Source organism: Oncorhynchus masou, chromosome 11 (genome assembly GCF_036934945.1).
Source record: "Oncorhynchus masou masou isolate Uvic2021 chromosome 11, UVic_Omas_1.1, whole genome shotgun sequence".
Classification (NCBI taxonomy): Eukaryota; Metazoa; Chordata; class Actinopteri; order Salmoniformes; family Salmonidae; genus Oncorhynchus; species Oncorhynchus masou.
This window is the reverse complement of record NC_088222.1, coordinates 38513731-38533720: the sequence shown is the minus strand read 5'-3', so window position 1 is coordinate 38533720 and position 19990 is coordinate 38513731. Positions and strand designations below refer to the sequence as shown.

The 19990-nt window shown below is 42.1% G+C and overlaps 1 protein-coding gene across 1 annotated transcript in view; it reads right to left on the bottom strand.

The window, feature by feature from the left end:
• Positions 1-7427: 7427 nt before the first annotated feature.
• LOC135548653 (collagen alpha-1(XXVI) chain-like) overlaps positions 7428-19990 on the bottom strand; it is a 47351-nt gene continuing 34788 nt past the window's right edge. Inside the window, exons 8-14 of the mRNA XM_064978469.1 lie at positions 13638-13721; positions 13398-13450; positions 13202-13264; positions 13046-13081; positions 12896-12940; positions 11049-11133; positions 7428-10834 (exon numbers count right to left, since the gene is read on the bottom strand). Coding sequence (XP_064834541.1) covers positions 10677-10834; positions 11049-11133; positions 12896-12940; positions 13046-13081; positions 13202-13264; positions 13398-13450; positions 13638-13721 — 524 coding nt within the window. The 3' untranslated portion in view covers positions 7428-10676. The remainder of the gene's footprint in view (positions 10835-11048; positions 11134-12895; positions 12941-13045; positions 13082-13201; positions 13265-13397; positions 13451-13637; positions 13722-19990) is intronic.

Genomic DNA, 19990 nt, shown 5'->3' with positions numbered 1-19990 from the left:
ATCTGTAGGCACCCGACAGTACTTGTAGTCGTGACAGGTTTCTTGAGCACGCAGTGGGCAAATGTCCAGTTGTAGATCTCAAGATTGGGGGGGGTCGCTGCAAACTGTTTGCTGGATATCGGGAGCCAAGTCAGCACAATCCATGAGTCATTCTTCAGAGAACACTTATTTGGGGAAGATGAAGACATGCTTTCTACAGCAGGATGGCTTAAGATAACTGCAGCTGACGGGTTGGACATCCCTTACATAGGTTACCATGAGTTAGACGTAGAGACCATGGGGACAACTTTACCTGGGTGTGGCTTCCTGGTAGTCAGTGATCCTCAGCAGTCTCAGACTACAGTACCAGGTCTCCTTGGAATGGACATCATCAGCAGATGCAGACAACTAGTCCATGTTGAGTTTGATACAACTCTCGGCTGTGAGTTGGATTCTGATTGGAGAGAAGCCTTTCAGCGATGACAGAACTGTGATGTAATTGAAAAGAGGGAAACTGAGAAAATGTTGTTGCCAATCTTATTGGTTTAAGAATTTATCAAAATTCAACAGCACTTGAACACAATCATGTCAGAGTTATGACTTCCCACTTTCCATTTCCCATGAGCATGTGAAGCCAGCATAATACTGCATTCAAGTGCTAGTCGATACAAGGAAACTGAAATGTCTGACTTGCTAACTAGTTGAACACGTTACTTGTTACACTGAAAAGTGTAGGTTTGCATTAAATGAATTATGAAGAAAATTGTGTAATGTAGGCCACCACGAAATATGAAATGCATTATGAAGAATAGTGTGACTACAAGTGCACCAGTACCCCAAAGTAGGCCTATTAAGTGCAATCAAGGATAGAAAACAGTATTGGCATTAATAAAGGTTAGGATTCCTGGTTTTCACCAGTGGTGGGCCGTCAGGGCCAGCAAGGCCTTCTCTGCTGGCCTAAATTTTTTTTACAAATATATTTTCCCACAAATATGTATTAAATTATTCCCCAGAGTAAGAGTTACACTCTTCATTTCATAGCGTTCCTCTTGGTTGCACTGCTTCCAGCCCCAGGTTGAGATTTGGAGGGCTGGTCTTTATGTTAGATATTTTATCCAATCATATTCAGCCATCATGTGTTGCCAGGGGTCTAAAATCTGCCCTCAGGCCTTCCGAATCAACAGTACGGGCGCTTGTAGCTTAAAGTGAATGGAAATTCAAATTTAGTGTCAACCAATCAGCTTTAGAGTTGGCTATTGTACGCCTGCTGGCTGGCTCCAGTGTTACACAGGATTGATAAACAAATTAATTTGCGTACTACTAAGCTTTTTTTTCAACCCACAATGGCGGAAGGAGAATATATCGATTTGGTCGAGGATATAATTATAACGCCATTCTCAAGACAAACTTTTCAAGAAAAGTTAGACATTGTCAGGATAGGTAGACGCCGACGCTACAAAGCCGACGCTACAAAGACAGGCTCCGAGAAGCACTGCAAACTGTACTGCTGGGAATGCCTATTATTTGCAAGTGATCGATTTGGTGTTTGGAGCCACACTGGCTTTGCAAACCTGAGTTGTCTAACCAAGGCAGCAACGAGACACCAAAGTACGGCTGGGCACTTACAAACAATGGTGCTTTTGAAAACTTTTGGGGACACCCGAGTGGATCTACAGCTCAACGAACAAGTGCACAGGGCAACGAAGCTGCACAATGAAAAGGTATTGTACTCTTCCCCTGCAATTCTCTGAATAAAAATGTCAATTTCAAGGTGACGCAACGCCTGGTTATACAGCGTTTCTGTCTAAATGTATAGTGTCTAGAGCCATGGCATCATAATGATGGTAATAAGAGGTGGATTAATTCGGGTGGGACTGTGTAGGACTTCACTGAAGGCCCAGGCCCCAGAACCACGGCACGCTACTGGTTTTCACCCAGGTGGCCCGGGTTCAACACCCGGTATGGGAAATCACATCTTTGGCTCCTGAGTGGGGCAGCACTGCATCTCAGTGCTAGAGGCATCACTACAGACACCCTGGTTCGAATCCAAGCTGCATCACAACTGGCCATGATTGGGAGTCCCATAGGGCGGCACACAATTGGCCCACCGTCGTCCGAGTTTGGCCGGTGTAAGTGTAACAGGGTTATATTGGTGATTGCCCTTGCCACTTTATTGTTAAGCCAATGGGTTTCTGGTTTTAGTTTTGTCTTGCCTTCACCTACTCACCATGGCATCTTATTGGCTGGTTTACGTAGCTTGCTTAGGAGGGAGGATGTTTCATTAGAATCGTCCCTGTGAACAAGCACCAAACCAGCGGTAAGTTGTTGGTTGCAAAGCACTGCACATCAAAAGTGATTTTTATACCCCCAAGTGATGATTTAAATGTACAATTTATATACATTTGTTTGTAAATGTTATTTGAACATCACACATAAGATGCAGCGTTTTTTTGTGCATATTTGTTATGCCTTTTGTTGTAGAGAATTCCAGCAAATACTAGCTAGCAACTTACTGTGTCTGGTGGGGGGGTTTGTATATTTTGTACAGTGCGTCACGTGCAGAGTTGGATGGTGAGCTGTGCATTGCATGACGTGCAATTTTGTGCTGTTTCTATCAGAATAAATCTCCACGACTGGTGCTACAAGTTGGAGCGTGTGTCGATGATTGATTGTACACAACGCAAGGAGAGTTCTGTTACATAGGCCGTCAATGTAAATAATAATTTGTTCTTAACTGACTTGTCTAGTTGAATGAAGGTAAAAAAAAAAAAAAATATATATATATATATATATATATATATACACACAAAAATATATTTAGGTGACAACCTGGTTACCCAACATTGGGTTTTTAACACGTTTTTTATATATATAAATAAATGTGGGACACAAAAAAGGCAGTGTAGAACATCATTGCCCATCATGCATGACCACCAACAACTTTCAAAACATTGTTCCAAAGTTTGCCCCCCCCACAAAATGTATTTTCCTAAGAATGAAGTCGCACAAAAATGTGTGTATTTTTCCCACATGTTAAGACGCACATACATTTGTCTCTGTTCTCACAAATTAAGCCACACAAAACTGCTGCAATACTTTTTGTACATATTTGCACATGTTGAGTGTGAGATTGTGTTGCAACAGGATGTGGTGAAATGTGGTGATATTCTGTCAGTGCAAGAGGCCCATGTCATATCATCAACCAATCACATTTGTCAAATCCTTCTAGGCTATATTCCAGATAAACTTGGAGGACAGTTACCTACCGGTACTTACAAAAAGTGTATGTTAAAAAGCTACAAAAGTAAGTAAATAGCCGTGTTAGACTGAAAGATAAGGTCATTTCATCAAACTCTTCATGCTCATTAGTTGCTCATTCAATATTTGCTGCTACTTCACTCAAACCTGTTTTAAAAGTCCCCCTAACTGTTTACATTCCCTGAGACCAACGAGAAATGCTTCATTGGCCACATATTCCCAGATTTTCATAAAACAGCCTCACAAGTGGTCTCTCGTTTCTAGACTACCTAATTTTGCATGAGGTATAAAAGTGTGCTTCGATAAGTTTGCTTGGTGCAGTGGGAGGAAGATTTTTGTGTCTGTGTGAAAAAAAGATGAACGTGTAGGCTACACTATTCCTCAAATGTCTGGCAAAATCATCCTGTTTTACCCCATTTTGGTGTTTTAAATGTGGTCACCCTCGCTGGGTGTCCAAGATGGCAAAGGTTGGAAGCCCAATATGCTCTAATTACCTACCCCTGAATGGGCGCTCTTCAAACTCTCCACTAAATGTTGTTGCTAGCACTTGCCCCCATAAAGTGTACCATCTGGGTTAGAGGTCAACTTCACTGACTGGGGTGTGTTACACTTAATTTTAACAAACCAAATCTTGTATATCTTGTGGGGTACTTCCTTGTAATTAATGTTTACCTACAAAGTACGTTACCCATTCTGTCAGGACCCGGTTACGAACCTGGGTCTCCAGAGTGAGAAACAGTCACTTAACCAACTGAGCCACGAATAGTCAGCAGAACCCAGAAGATGAGGCAGACACAGCAGTACTTAAGACGGTGTATTTAATAAAGTAAAAAGGAGAAGTCCTTAAATACAAAAATGGCAAATCCAAAAGGTGGTAGGAATAGCACAAAAAAGCCTCAAGAGATACTCAAAAACAAAAACAGAATTCCACAAGAGCATCCACCGGAATCGACAAGAATACACAGAACACTAGGGCTGGGTGCTAACATACAAACACAGGGCACAGAACTGAGGGAAACTAAGGGTTTAAATACAATCAGGGGAAACGAGGCACAGGTGCAAATAATAATGGGGAACAAGGGAAAAAACATAAGGTCAAAAAGCACAATGGGGGCATCTAGTGACCAAAACCCGGAACAACCCTGGCCAAATCCTGACACATTCTAATCGTCAGCGTCTGAAGGCCAATCAGAGTGAGAAAATAAACACACTAATACACAACTGAATACATAACTGTATGAATACAAGGTTGCAGCTAGTTGTTAATGGGATCGAGCCATTTAAAGTGAAGTGTAACTTTATAGTTATCTATGAGCAATTTCTATAATCTTAATGTATTGACCTGGCTCGATCATAAATTAACAAATGTCCAGACAGAGGATTGAGTTTACGAATTCCCGGTTTATTAACCCAACTCAACACAGGCTACTGTTTGGCTGTAGCCAAATAAATCAAGGATCACAGCATAAAACAACAGTGACTATCTCTTGTTAAGACCAAACGTAAAGAGAGAGAACAATGGCTAAGCATGGTCTTAAACTTCTGGTACTCCATCCCCCCTGCCAATCTCCCCCGCCGCTCCACCAACCACAAGGTTGCACGGCACTGGACCATTCCAGGCATTCCCGTGGTTGGCAGATAGCAGGTTGAATGGCATGTTGGACCCTGCGAACACTGGGTACTGGTAAGTACAACACAACAAACTAACAGCATAACTCATCACACACAGCTGTCTGTGCGGGTCGCTACAATATTTACTTATTACTCATTACCAAGTGAAAATACCTACAAACAAAAGACGAACTTCTACTTTAGTCAACTTTATTGCAACATGAAAAAATTCCTTAAATCTCTTCCAAAATAAGGATTTTTATTATTAGATTAATATTTTTTATTGAATTAGATTAAACAAAGATATAGGCCTACTCAATAACATCTGTAGCCCATAGTATGGTGAGTAGCGTAGATCGCAAATTATTTTTCTTCTCTTTTTAATATTACAAGTAACAATGGAAATCACCAACTCTTGCCTCTGACTCTGTCTTTATCTGTTTCTTTCTTCTAAGCATTTTTCCATCTTGTAGTCTGAGACCTTGTGGGAATCTGTGGTAGACAAGAATGTATGACCATTTAGGATAGCATTACCCCTAATGATCATCATCATCATTTCTGTGGTTTAGGCATATAGCTAACTAGTTGTGTTATCCAGCTAGCAATAATAGTGTGCTTGCTAATAACAAAGATTTCATAACTAACCCATGGTAGACCAGAGCCTGTCGTTTCCAATGGGAGCAAATTAATCATAGTGGGCAGAGAGATCCTATTGGTGTGTTCTAGCATTTATTTCCGTTAGGGAGCAACGACTCTGAAGTGTGCAATAACTCAATTTGCCCTTGCACTCCTAAACAACAAAACAGAAGCTGTATGGAGATCAAACGTTTCAAAAATGAGAAAATTAGCAGAATGTCGGCCAAAACCCATATCGCTCAATCTTCTCCCACTGCGGGCCACTGGGCTTCCACTCATCACCATATCTGGTAGTGAGTGGAAACGCGAACCGGATGCTTCACATTTATACATCCAGTGAAACATCTGGCTCATTGTTCTATCTGTGCAAATAGGTTAGCTAGTGTTTAGCCACATTGAAAAGGAGCTAACGTTACTCATAGTGTGTTGATACAAGTATCTAGATAAATTGAACATGCTGGGTGTGTCTCACATAATACTATTTTGTATACTAACCTTCTTCTCGACTCCGTTCTTTGCGTACTGTTACATTCATGGTTTTCCTTATTTCGAGACTGTTGTGCAGATAGGCAGCACTGGACATGATGCCTTAAATAAATAATTGCACCAATGCATCCCATCCAATAGTGAGAATGTTCCTCAACAGTGAAACCCTTGCAAGGTTATATGACGGAATAAACGTTTTTCTTATGACCGTTTTAAGAGCATTTATAAACCATTATTCAACCATGCAACAAACGACACCGCACATCTAAATATATCTGACCAAATTATAAAAGACAACAGTTGTCATTTTGAATCCCGTAAAGTGAGTGTGGAAGAGGTGAAAAAAAAGATGGTTGTCTATCAACAATGACAAGCTGGGATAGAAAATGACTGAGGAAAATAACGATTCTGCCTATTTGCCATATCTTCCATTTAAGCCTACTTGAAAGTGTGTTCTCTCAGGAAGCAAAAGTCATTCCGCCTCCTAGGAATTGTAAAGCCCCCTTTATTGGCTCAAATAGCCAACCAATCAATCTGTTACCAACCCTAAACAGCCTCCAGTATTTATGCTGCAGTAGTTTATGTGTCGGGGGGTTAGGGTCAGTTTGTTATATCTGGAGTACTTCTCCTGTCCTATTCGGTGTCCTGTGTGAATTTAAGTGTGCTTTCTCTAATTCTCTCAACACTTAACAAAGTGCTGCAGTTAGTTTCAGAATGGGTGATAAGGAATAAGTTAGTCCTAAATATTTCGAAAACTAAAAGCATTGTATTTGGGATAAATCATTCACTAAACCCTAAACCTCAACTAAATATTGTAATGAATAATGTGGAAATTGAGCAAGTTGAGGTGACTAAACTGTACAAAGTGTAGGGGAGATTGAATTCATCACTACTTTTTTCTGTGAGAATTGTTAACAAGTTGAATGCACTGAGCTGTCTGTTTAAACTACTAGCATATAGCTCGGGCACTCATGCACACCCCACAAGACAGTCCCCAAGTCCAGAATAGACTATGGGAGGCGCACATAGAGCCATGACTACATGGAACTCTATTCCACATCAGGTAACTAATGTAAGCAGTAGAATCAGATTTAAAAAACAGATAAAAAAACATCTTATGGAACAGCGGAGACTGTGAAGACACACACACACACACACACACACACACACACACACACACACACACACACACACACACACACACACACACACACACACACACACACACACAGGTAGCACACTAATATTGTTGTATGGTGGTATTATACATTTGGTATTGTAGATAAGTAGTGGTGTAATAATGTTATATGATGTACTGTTTTATCTTTTGTTTTATGTGTAATGTAAGTGCCTTAATGTGTTTGGACCCCAGGATGAGTTGCTGCTGCCAACAGCTTGACAAGCAGGAATGACGATATCACAATTTTAACCATTAGGTTTTATTAACGAATCAGTTTTGTTGACCCATTGTCAAATGCATTGTTAACAATTTAAACAATTTAAAATGATTTTAAGGCTCCCGAGTGGCGCAGCGGTCTGAGGCACTGCATCTCAGTGCTCGGGCCTGGTTCGATCCTGGGCTGTATCACAACCGACTGTGATTGGCAGTCCCATGGGGCACAATTGGCCCAGCGTTGTCCAGGTTAGGCGAGGGTTTGGCCGGGGTATGCCGTCATATAAAATACAATTTGTTCTTAACCTTTATATAACTTGGCAAGTCAGTTAACAAACCTTTATTTAAGCAATTACCACCAGTTACATGTTTTTATTACAGTGTAACTATGAATTATTACAGTTCATTTCAATAGTTGTTACAGTGTAATTACATATGTAATAACATTGTAATAAGGACCCCTTAAAATAAAGTGTTACTGAATTCACTTTCTGCTGCTTGCTTGCTGTTCCCTCAAATATTGTATTGATGAAATTAGATTTTTATTCTATAAAGATTGTAATTGTGTCATTATGTTGTGAATATTGTAGAAAAATCCTCACAGCCGTTTACCATACTAAAAAATGAAGTGCCACTTCACAGCTTACCATGTACAGTAGACTACATGTTCCTCCATCATGTACAGTAGACTACAGACAACATGGTCCTCCATCATGTACAGTAGACTACATGTTCCTCCATCATGTACAGTAGACTACATGTTCCTCCATCATGTACAGTAGACTACAGACAACATGGTCCTCCATCATGTACAGTAGACTACAGACAACATGGTCCTCCATCATGTACAGTAGACTACAGACAACATGGTCCTCCATCATGTACAGTAGACTACAGACAACATGGTCCTCCATCATGTACAGTAGACTACAGACAACATGGTCCTCCATCATGTACAGTAGACTACAGACAATATGGTCCTCCATCATGTACAGTAGACTACAGACAACATGTTTCTTCATCACGTGAGTCATATACAGTTGAAGTCGGAAGTTTATTCGTAGCTACTCTCTTGTCTCATCGCTACAACTCCCGTACGGGCTCGGGAGAGATGATGGTTAAAAGTCATGCGTCCTCCGATACACAACCCAACCAAGCCGCACTGCTTCTTAACACAGAGCGCATCCAACCTGGAAGCCAGCCACACCAATGTGTCGGAGGAAACACCGTGCACCTGGCATTCTTGGTTAGCGCGCACTGCACCCGGCCCGCAACAGGAGTCGCTGGTGCGCGATGAGTCAAGTATATCCCTACCGGCCTAACCCGGACGATGCTGGGCCAATTGTGCATCGCCCCACGGACTTTCCGGTCACGGCCGGTTGCTACAGAGCCTGGGCGCGAACCCAGAGTCTCTGGTGGCACAGCTGGCGCTGCAGTACAGCACCCTTCACCACTGCGCTACCCGGGAGGCCTGAAGTCAGAAGTTTACATACACCTTAACCAAATACATTTAAACTCAATTTTTCACAATTCCTGACACTTAATCCTAGTAAAATTCCCTGTCTTAGGTCAGTTGGTGTAACTGAGTCAGGTTTGTATGCCTCCTTGCTCACACACGCTTTTTCAGTTCTGCCCACACATTTTATATATGATTGAGGTCAGGGCTTTGTGATGGCAACTCCAATAACTTGACTTTGTTGTCCTTAAGCCATTTTGCCATGATTTGGAAGTATGCTTGGGGTCAATGTCCATTTGGAAGACCCATTTGCGACCAAGCTTTAACTTTCTGACTGATGTCTTGCGATGTTGCTTCAATATATCCACATAATTTTTCGTCCTCATGATGCCATCTATTTTGTGAAGTGCACCAGTCCCTCCTGCAGTAAAGCACCCCCACAACATGATGCTGCCACCCTCGTGCTTTACGGTTGGGATGGTGTTCTTCGGCTTGTAAGCCTCCCCTTTTCCTCCTAACATAACAATGGTCATTATGGCCAAACAGTTCTATTTTTGTTACATCAGACCAGAGAACATTTCTCCAAAAAGTATGATCGTTGTCCCCATGTGCAGTTACAAACCGTAGTCTGGCTTTTTTATGGCGATTTTGGAGCTGTGGCTTCTTCCTTGCTGAGCGGCCTTTCAGGTTATGTCGATATAGGACTCGTTTTACTGTGGATATAGATACTTTTGTACCTGTTTCCTCCAGCATCTTCACAAGGTCATTTGCTGTTGTTCTGGGATTGATTTCGCACCAAAGTATGTTTATCTCTAGGAGACAGAACGCGTCTCCTTCCTGAGCGGTATGACGGCTGCGTGGTCCCATGGTGTTTATACTTGCGTACTACTGTTTGTGATGAACGTGGTACCTTCAGGTGTTTGGAAATTGCTCCCAAGGATGAACCAGACTTGTGGAGGTCTACATTTTTTTCTGAGGTCTTGGCTGATTTCTCTTGATTTTACCGTGAAGTCAAGAAAAGAGGCACTGAGTTTGAAGGTAGGCCTTGAAATACATTCACAGGTACACCTCCAATTGACTCAAATGATGTCAATTAGCCTATCAGAAGCTTCTAAAGCCATGACATTACTTTCTGGAGTTGTCCAAGCTGTTTAAAGGCACAATCAACTTCTGTACACTTCTGACCCACTGGAATTGTGATACAGTGAAATAATCTGTCAATTGTTGGAAAAATTACTTGTGTCATGCACAAAGCAGATGTCCGAACCGACTTGCCAAAACTATAGTTTGTTAACAAGACATTTGTGGAGTGTTTGAATAATGACTCTAACCTAAGTGTATGTAAACCTTCGACTTCAACTGTACATTTCCCGTCAGTCTTCGTGTATATTATATGCGGTGAGCATAAATTGTACAGTTGTAAACTAACAAATAATGTTTCAAGTTAGAACCCATGTATTTAAGTTCATATACAGCACCAACTACATAAATATCTGATAGGGTCCATTATCTGCTACCTAGACTTGAAGAATATGCACACGTTGAGGCCAGTACCAGCACCAAAGTTACATCATTACATTGGAATAACATGACTACGATAATGACAACAGTACTAAAAGTCAATGTAAAAAAAACACACACATTATAAACAGGTCAAATTCAAGAATCTGAGTAAGAGAAGGGGTCATTTTGCAGACACTCGGTCGCCCAAAGCCCAGATTGATGGAATTCTGTGCTTCCATGAGGATTGACTGGTCATACACTCTGGCCCAGAGAACACATGGTACGTCCATCTCAGTCTCTTAAACAATCACAGTTCATATACAAACCATGCTCTACACCCATTGGCATGAGCATCTAATTGTCCCCCCTCCTCACTCTTTCCTCTCCAATCAGCTTCCGGTCTCCCGTGGCGAGAGAGTGGAGCAGGGTATTGGGTCCCGCCCTTTTGTTTTTAAACATGGGCAACAGGTCTGACAGGATGTCCAGGCCAGAACCGGGTTCTAGTGGGTTCTCTGAGAAATGACCAAAGAGAGGGAGGAATGTATTGGGGATGGAGACAGAGGGAGATCAATTTAATCTCACACTCACAAGAAGGACACTCCAATAGAAAACGACTTATCACTGACAGACACAGTGATTGCTTGGAAGTGGACACAGTATGAATCTCTAACAACCCCGTAATTCCTAGAGACCCTGTTGTTCTCTGAGTAAGGGTGTGTCTCTCACCATGAATGCCGATCATGTGCTCCAGAATGAGAACCCTCTCAGCCAGGATCTTCAGAGCCTCTCTCAGCTGCTGCACCCCCTCCCCCTGGACGGAACCACATCACTATATCAAGTTCAGCTTCAAGTTCAAGTTTACCTACCAAGTTCAGATGAAGCTTCCATCGGGAACTATATGTTAAGGTCTGTTTATTTATCACAGTATTATTATGATATACTGTATACCGACTGCATGCTACTACTGTGCTACTACTGCATACTACTACTGTGCTACTGCTGCATACTACTACTGTGCTACTGCTGCATACTACTACTGTGCTACTACTGCATACTACTACTGTGCTACTACTGCATACTACTACTGTGCTACTGCTGCATACTACTACTGCATACTACTACTGTGCTACCACTGCATACTACTACTGTGCTACTACTGCATACTACTACTGTGCTACTACTGCATACTACTACTGTGCTACTACTGCATACTACTACTGTGCTACTACTGCATACTACTACTGTGCTACTACTGCATGCTACTACTGCATACTACTACTGCATACTACTACTGTGCTACCACTGCATACTACTACTGCATACTACTACTGTGCTACTACTACATACTACTACTGCATACTACTACTGCATACTACTACTGTGCTACTACTGCATACTACTACTGCATACTACTACTGTGCTACTACTGCATACTACTACTGTGCTACTACTGCATACTACTACTGCATACTACTACTGCATACTATTACTGTGCTACTACTGCATACTACTACTGTGCTACTACTGCATACTACTACTGCATACTACTACTGTGCTACTACTGCATACTATTACTGTGCTACTACTGCATACTACTACTGCATACTACTACTATGCTACTACTGCATACTACTACTATGCTACTACTGCATACTACTACTGCATACTACTACTGTGCTACTACTGCATACTACTACTGTGCTACTACTGCATACTACTACTGTGCTACTACTGCATACTACTACTGCATACTATTACTGTGCTACTACTGCATACTACTACTGTGCTACTACTGCATACTACTACTGCATACTACTACTGCATACTACTACTGTGCTACTACTGCATACTACTACTGCATACTACTACTGTTCTACTACTGCATACTACTACTATGCTACTACTGCATACTACTACTATGCTACTACTGCATACTACTACTGCATACTACTACTGTGCTACTACTGCATACTACTACTGTGCTACTACTGCATACTACTACTGTGCTACTACTGCATGCTACTACTGCATACTACTACTGCATACTACTGCATACTACTACTGTGCTACCACTGCATACTACTACTGTGCTACTACTGCATACTACTACTGCATACTACTACTGTGCTACTACTGCATACTACTACTGCATACTACTACTGTTCTACTACTGCATACTACTACTGCATACTACTACTGTGCTACTACTGCATACTACTACTATGCTACTACTGCATACTACTACTGTGCTACTACTGCATACTACTACTGCATACTACTACTGCATACTACTACTGTGCTACTACTGCATACTACTACTGCATACTACTACTGTGCTACTACTGCATACTACTACTATGCTACTACTGCATACTACTACTGTGCTACTACTGCATACTACTACTGCATACTACTACTGTGCTACTACTGCATACTACTACTATGCTACTACTGCATACTACTACTGCATACTACTACTGCATACTACTATGCCCACTTTTTCAAAAGCGTGAGGTGTGGAAGATGTGTCTCTGAGGACTCTTAAATCATATAGAGGGAATGTGTAGGGTCACCTCAGCCTGGCTATCTCCTGGTTCACCCTTTGGCCCTGGTGCACCCTAAAAACAGCATCACAAATGAGAAAAACATAGGTGGTTGGCAAAGAGTAACAAAATGTATATGTGTGTCAGAGCAGAAATGTTGTACTCTCACTGTGTACTCACTGGCTGACCATGTTCTCCCCTGTGTGCTGGGGGTCCCTGTGAGGAGAGAGAAGCTGTATGAACGATGGCGACTCATGTCATGTATAGACTGTACATAGAGCATTTCAGAGTGGAATTGAAAGGGGTCTCTTTAAAGGCAGTTCTGCCAAGCCTCACCCTTTCACCAGTGTCTCCTTTAGGTCCGCGATCCCCAGGCTTGCCTGAGAGACCAAACCCAGCCTGGAACACAGAGATAGAACTTCTTGAATGAATCTCCCGTTGACATCAATGCATGATTTATGAGAGTAACAAGCACACATATCAAGCTGTACATCAGGATGCACATCAAAGTCCAATGTTAAACTGTACATACGTTTCTGCCTGGGGTACCTGTGTTTCCAGCAGGCCCTGTGGGTCCAGGCCGGCCTGAGGAGTTGGAAAACGGAAATAATAGTTTTCCAAGTATTCTTCCAATATCCACTTAAAGGTCACAGTCGGTGGCTAGGTGATATGGCGAATTAGTATTCTAATTTCCCCTTAATAACATTATTACACAATTATAATTATGGGTTCATGGCCATTCCAGCGGGGGGGGGGGAGTGTTTTTTTTTACCTGGGGGTCCAGGGGGTCCGATGGGGCCTGGGGGACCGGTCACATCTTTCTGGTTATTCCGTGAAGGGAGCGCAGACTCTTCATCTGTACCCAAAACAAAAAATGCCATGGTTTAAGTACAACAGGTGCTCACTCTGCTCTAAAGCTGGGGTCGTCAACCTTTTCGTTCCCAGGGACCCCCTCTCAGGTAAACCGACGATCCAGGAATCCCCATCATACGTTAAACAAATTGGGGTTTTTCACATCTTGTTTTATCATCAGGTAAATGATGAGGGCAAGGAGAAATAATCAACATTTTAAAATGAATAGATTTGGTAGATTGTTTTTCATTATTTTGACTTACCTACATTATAATTAGAAGAGGAAGTGTAAACTCTAACATAGCCTATTACCTAGAGAGGTATCTCCAAACACATCTTTGCTAAAAGCATCTGTTTAACAGGTTAAACAAAGAATAGCCATGTGTTGACAAAAATGATATTAAGGAAACGTACCAGCAGTCCGCAGCCCTGGCCGCACCTGTAGCCAATTCGTAGGTGCTTTTTCAAATCCCATGTCAGATATTCCAGTGAGTGTAATTTTCTCAACATTAGGAGTTCAGAAATAAAGTTGACATCCTTAGAAAGAAGATAATCTTCTATTTTCTACTGTAGGTATGTCATTAAAAATGTGTTTATTCTGTTGTTGCTAGCCATATTCATAAAAACATTTGTAAAATATATTTCAGCGCACCCTGCAGTTCCTCTGCACCCCTGGTTGAATAGTCCTGCTCTGAAGACATACTACATGAATGTACGGCTCGCGGGTCTGCGTACCCACATCCATACCCCCGGCCGGTCTGCGTACCCACATCCATACCCCCGGCCGGTCTGCGTACCCACATCCATACCCCCCGGCCGGTCTGCGTACCCACATCCATACCCCCGGCCGGTCTGCGTACCCACATCCATACCCCCGGCCGGTCTGCGTACCCACATCCATACCCCCGGCCGGTCTGCGTACCCACATCCATACCCCCGGCCGGTCTGCGTACCCACATCCATACCCCGGCCGGTCTGCGTACCCACATCCATACCCCCGGCCGGTCTGCGTACCCACATCCATACCCCCGGCCGGTCTGCGTACCCACATCCATACCCCCGGCCGGTCTGCGTACCCACATCCATACCCCCGGCCGGTCTGCGTACCCACATCCATACCCCCGGCCGGTAATTCACCATGATAACATGTTTAGAAAGCTGGCTGATAAAATGTACCTGACATTGGCTAATTGACTGACTATCAGTCATTGACATGACAAGAGGAAAACTGATGCTGCACAGCCACATTTCTAAATGGCACCTTGTGTGTTTTACTATTCCAACTCATAACAGTAAGTTGAGACCCCAAAGTAGTCCCCCCCCCCCAAAAAAAAAGGGAAATTGGGGAAAGGGGAAATTGATCCGAGGGCCCCATCCCTAATGTACAGTATGTACAGTATGTACTGCGTGTACAGTTTGTACAGTATGTACTGTGTGTACAGTATGTACAGTATGTACAGTATGTACTGCGTGTACAGTATGTACTACAAGAGTTAAGAGTAGCCTATTTCCATTGTTGACATAGCTCTGGTGTTTTTTGGGGGTTGGAAACATTGGCTGTCTTGGTTGCTTGTCACTGTGGGTGTGCTGTGTGGTAGGGACACACTTCTTATGGTCATTGAGTGAGGTGGGGAGCAGTAGCTCTGGTACTAACCAGTTCAGCATCCCACCACAGAGAGGGATAAACAGGTGGAAAACTTCAATATCCTTTGGAGCATTCCCACTGGAAGTCATTTTTCTGGTGTACCACCAAGTTGTCTGAAGTAGACTACTTCATGTAGTGAACACACACACACACACACACACACACACACACACACTACTCCTAACCCCAAAATCCCTGCAGCATTGAGGATTGACTTGAAAACCTTGCCTTGCCGTTTTATTGAGCAGGTTTCTGGCTCCAAGACGGCCGGGGTTGCCAGATCAGGCTGCTGTGCTGACAGGTTACAAATTGGGTCTGACTTACAGCAGGCAGACTGAAGCCAGAGCCCAGGCTTAAACAAAGCCAGTCCACCACAGTAATCAAATACAGCTTTCCATAGACATCTTGAGTGGGAGTATGCTGCCCTCTGCTGGTCAAAACTAGGAAGTGCCTCAGGTGGAGGTCAAGATACTTCTACAGTTTACAGTTTTACAATCCATATAGTTCAGCCAGTCATCGACTAAATGTTACAGCATGAATTAACTCTATACATGTTAAAATATTAGACTGTAGGGATACATATGCTGAGTGTTTTGTTTCACATTAGGTCATTTTCCCTCTAACACTCATACATCATTACCGCTGACTGCCCTTCAAATCAAATTGTATTTGTCGCATGCGCCGTGAAATGTTTACTTACGAGCTCTTCCCGACTATGCAGAGTTAACAGTAACAATAATAATACACAAATAGTAACACAGGAGGAATAAAATACACAAGAATGGTGCTATATACAGGGAGTACCAGAACCAGTTAATGTGCAGGGGTACGAGGTATTTGAGGTAGATATTTACATAAAGGCTGGGTAAAGTGACAATGGCATCAGGATAGATAATAATTAGAATAAAAAAACAGAGCAGCAGCATATGATGGGTGGGAAAATGTGTGTGTGTGTGTTGTGTTGGAATGCGTGTGTGTTATGAGCGCGTGTGCGTATCAGAGTATGTGAGTGTAGCGGAGCGTGCCCAATTTGACTGGAGCGCGGAGCGAGATTCCCGAAGGCTGGAGCGTCCGCCTTCTCACTTCAAGAGCTCAGGGCATGCCCGGCCCAGTATGCATTTGTAGTCTCCTTGTATGCTGCCCTAGCCCCTTGCTGTAGCTACTGTCATGGTGTTCGCTAAATATTTTCAGAAATCAATCACACAGGTGCAAAATCAAGGTGACTTACAAAGATGAGGACCTGAAGCAAGAGAGAGAGTGTGGTGATGTAGTGTCCACTAATGAGTCATTGTGGAATCTGAAAAGACACATATCCCGAAATCATGATGGTGTACTTACTACATGCACATGCTAAAAGAAAGGAGCGAGGTGGGTAGGAATCTAAGTGTCATTGTAGTGAAGTATTTATAAACTGAAAAGCAGATCTCTTAAATGTTTCATTTCATTTTTGTTTTATTATCTATACAATAGGCCATAATTCCTTTTGGCCCAATAGGCCTGGCATATTCCCACGTTCAAGAAGCTTTCCGTTTTGACCGGGTTACTTTGCCTAAAAACCTGTAGGCCTATCTATAGAAAAAATACAATATTGTCTGCTGCATTGCATGAGCCTGAAGCCAAACTCAAGTTTCTGAAAATGAATTCAAAAGGCACTAATAAGTCGTTTTTAGTTTAATTTGTATTTAAATCTAAGTAAGGCACAGCCTATATGCCCAATTTATAGACTATAATGATTTAATACAACAACATGTTTAAATGCTGAGCGCTTTATGTCCCTACTAGTCGATTGTGTTGCACCTGCAAATGTTTCACAATGTATTTATTTGTAGGCTATAGCCTTGAAATAATAGAAATAATATAGCCTAAATAATTCATTTTCAGCAGCTAATAGGCTCCCTGTTTGGCTCTTGGCCTATTTAGAATGTTTATATGCAGGTAGCCTATTTGAAATGTGTATTTGCATTTATTATGGATCCCAAATAGCAGGTGCCAAGGCAGCAGCTACTCTTCCTGGGGTCCTGAAAAATGAAGCCAGTTATACAATTTTTTAAATATTAAAATTCAAAACATTCATTACAGAATTCACAACACACTAAGTGTGTGCCCTCAGGCCCATACTCCAGTACCACATATCAACAACACAAAATCCATGTGTACGTGTGTGTAGTGCGTATGTTATCATGTGTGTTTGTATGCATGTGTCTGTGCCTATGTTTGTGTTGTTTCACAGTCCCTGCTGTTCCAGAGATTAGCCAGAGATTGACATGCGTATTATTAATGTTTGCTCTCTGTGTACATCTAAGGGCTAGCAGTGCTGCCCTGTTCTAAGCCATTTGCAATTTTCCTAAGTCCCTCTTTGTGGCATCTGACCACACGACTGAACAGTAGTCCAGGTGCGACAAAACTAGAGCCCGTAGGACCTGCCTTGTTGATAGTGCCACAGTCACTCCAAGCAGTTTAGTCACCTCAACTTGCTCGATTTCCACATTATTTATTACAAGATTTAGTTGAGGTTTAGGGTTTAGTGAATGATGTGTTCCAAATACAATGCTTTTAGTTTTTGAAATATTTAGGATTAACTTATTTCTTGCCACCCATTCTGAAACTAACTGCAGCTCTTTGTTAAGTGTTGCAGTCATTTCAGCCACGTACATAGACAGCCACGTACAGCCACATACATGGCTTTACTCAAAGCCAATGGCATGTTGTTAGTAAAGGTTGAAAAAAGTAAGGGATCTAGACAGCTGCCCTGGGGAATTCCTGATTCTACCTTGATTATGTTGGAGAGTCTTCCATCAAGGAACACCCTCTGTGTTCTATTAGACAGGTAACTCTTTATTCGGAATATAGCAGGGGGTGTAAAGCAATACATTTTTTCCAGCAGCAAACTATGATCAATAATGTCAAAAGCTGCACTAAAGTCTAACAAAACAGCCCCCACAATCTTTTTCTCATAAATTTCTCTCAGCCAATCATCAGTCATTTGTGTAAGTGCTGTGCTTGTTGAATGTCCTTCCCTATAAGCGTGCTGAAAGTCTGTTGTCAATTTGTTTACTGCAAAATAGCATTGTATCTGGTCAAACACAATTCTTCCAAAAGTTTACTAAGGGTTGGTAACAGGTTGATTGGTCGGCTATTTGAGCCAATAAAGGGGGCTTTACAATTCTTAGGTAGCGGAAGAACTTTTGCTTCCCTTCAGGCCTGAGGGAACACACTTTCTAGTCTGCTTAAATTGAAGATGTGGCAATATCATCTGCTATTACCCTCAGTAATTTTCCACCCAAGTTGTCAGACCCAGGTGGCTTGTCGTTGTTGTAAAATGACAATTCTTTTCTTTTATAATTTGGTCAAATATACGTGGATGTGTAGCGTCAGGGTTTTTTGCTGGCATGTCATGCCTAAGTTTGCTAATCTTGCCAATGAAAAAAAGTATTTGGCAATATCAGTCGGTTTTGTAATGAATGAGCCATCTGATTAAATGGAGCCGAGTTTGCCTTTTTTCCCAACATTTCATTGAAGGTGCACTTTTACTATCATTCTTTATGTCATTTACCTTTGTTTTATAGTGTAGTTTCTTCTTCTTTTTATTCAGTTTAGTCACATGCTTTCTCAATTTCCGGTAAATTTGCAAATCAGTTGTGCAGCCGATTGTGAGCTTCTTACGTTTACCTTTTCATGTTTATTCAAATAAAAAATCTTATGGTTTTGTTTCAATACTTCAAAACCAAATGGTAGGTACAGTTAGTCACAAAAATAGATTGGTGTTGGTTAAATTGTTATTTTAATGAATGGAGTGAATTTGGAATTATTTCCTGTGAGCATGGAACGGTTTTTAGCAGAGCGGTTGGAAAGGATGTGGAGTGCCAGATCCACAGAGTGGGATTTCCAACCGCTCAACTACTCTGGTGCATATGTAGTTTATGTGAATGTGTGTGGGTTTTATGTGAGAGTGTCAGTGTAGTGTGTGTGAGGGAGTGTGTATATAGTGTGTGTGTGTGTATATATAGTCTTGTGAGTGTGCATAGAGTCCGTGCAAGATAGGTTCAATGCAGATAGAGCAAGAGCTAGCTATGTACTGCCCCACAAAATTGTTAAACATAGCAAGCCATTCGCTGAAGGCAAATTCATTAAAGAATATTTAATTGACTCTGCAGCACTACTTTGCCCCGACAAGAAAGAGCTGTTTGAAAATGTTTCCCTGTCAAGATGAACAGTGACACGGCGTGTTGAGGACATCACTGAGAATATGGAACAACAGTTGAAAGACAAGGTAAATGATTTCAACCAATTTCTCCTTGGCCCTGGATGAGAGCAGTGATGCACGTGACACAGCGCAGTTGTTGATATTCTTACGAGGCATAACCCCCGACTTTGAAATTACAGAGGAGCTGAATTCCAAACTACAAGGGAAGGGCCTTTTTGCACATCAGATGTACAGCCATGTCAAAGCCTTCAAGGGAAAATTACTCCTCCTGACCCGCCAAGTAGAAGCCAACAATCTCTCCCACCTTCCGACACTACTGGTCTGTTCCCTATCAGATGACCAGCGTGAGAAATATACATTGCTGCTGTGTGCTTTGAACTGTTAGTTTTCAAAGTGTTGGTTTCCTCTCCTTTCACCTGCAATG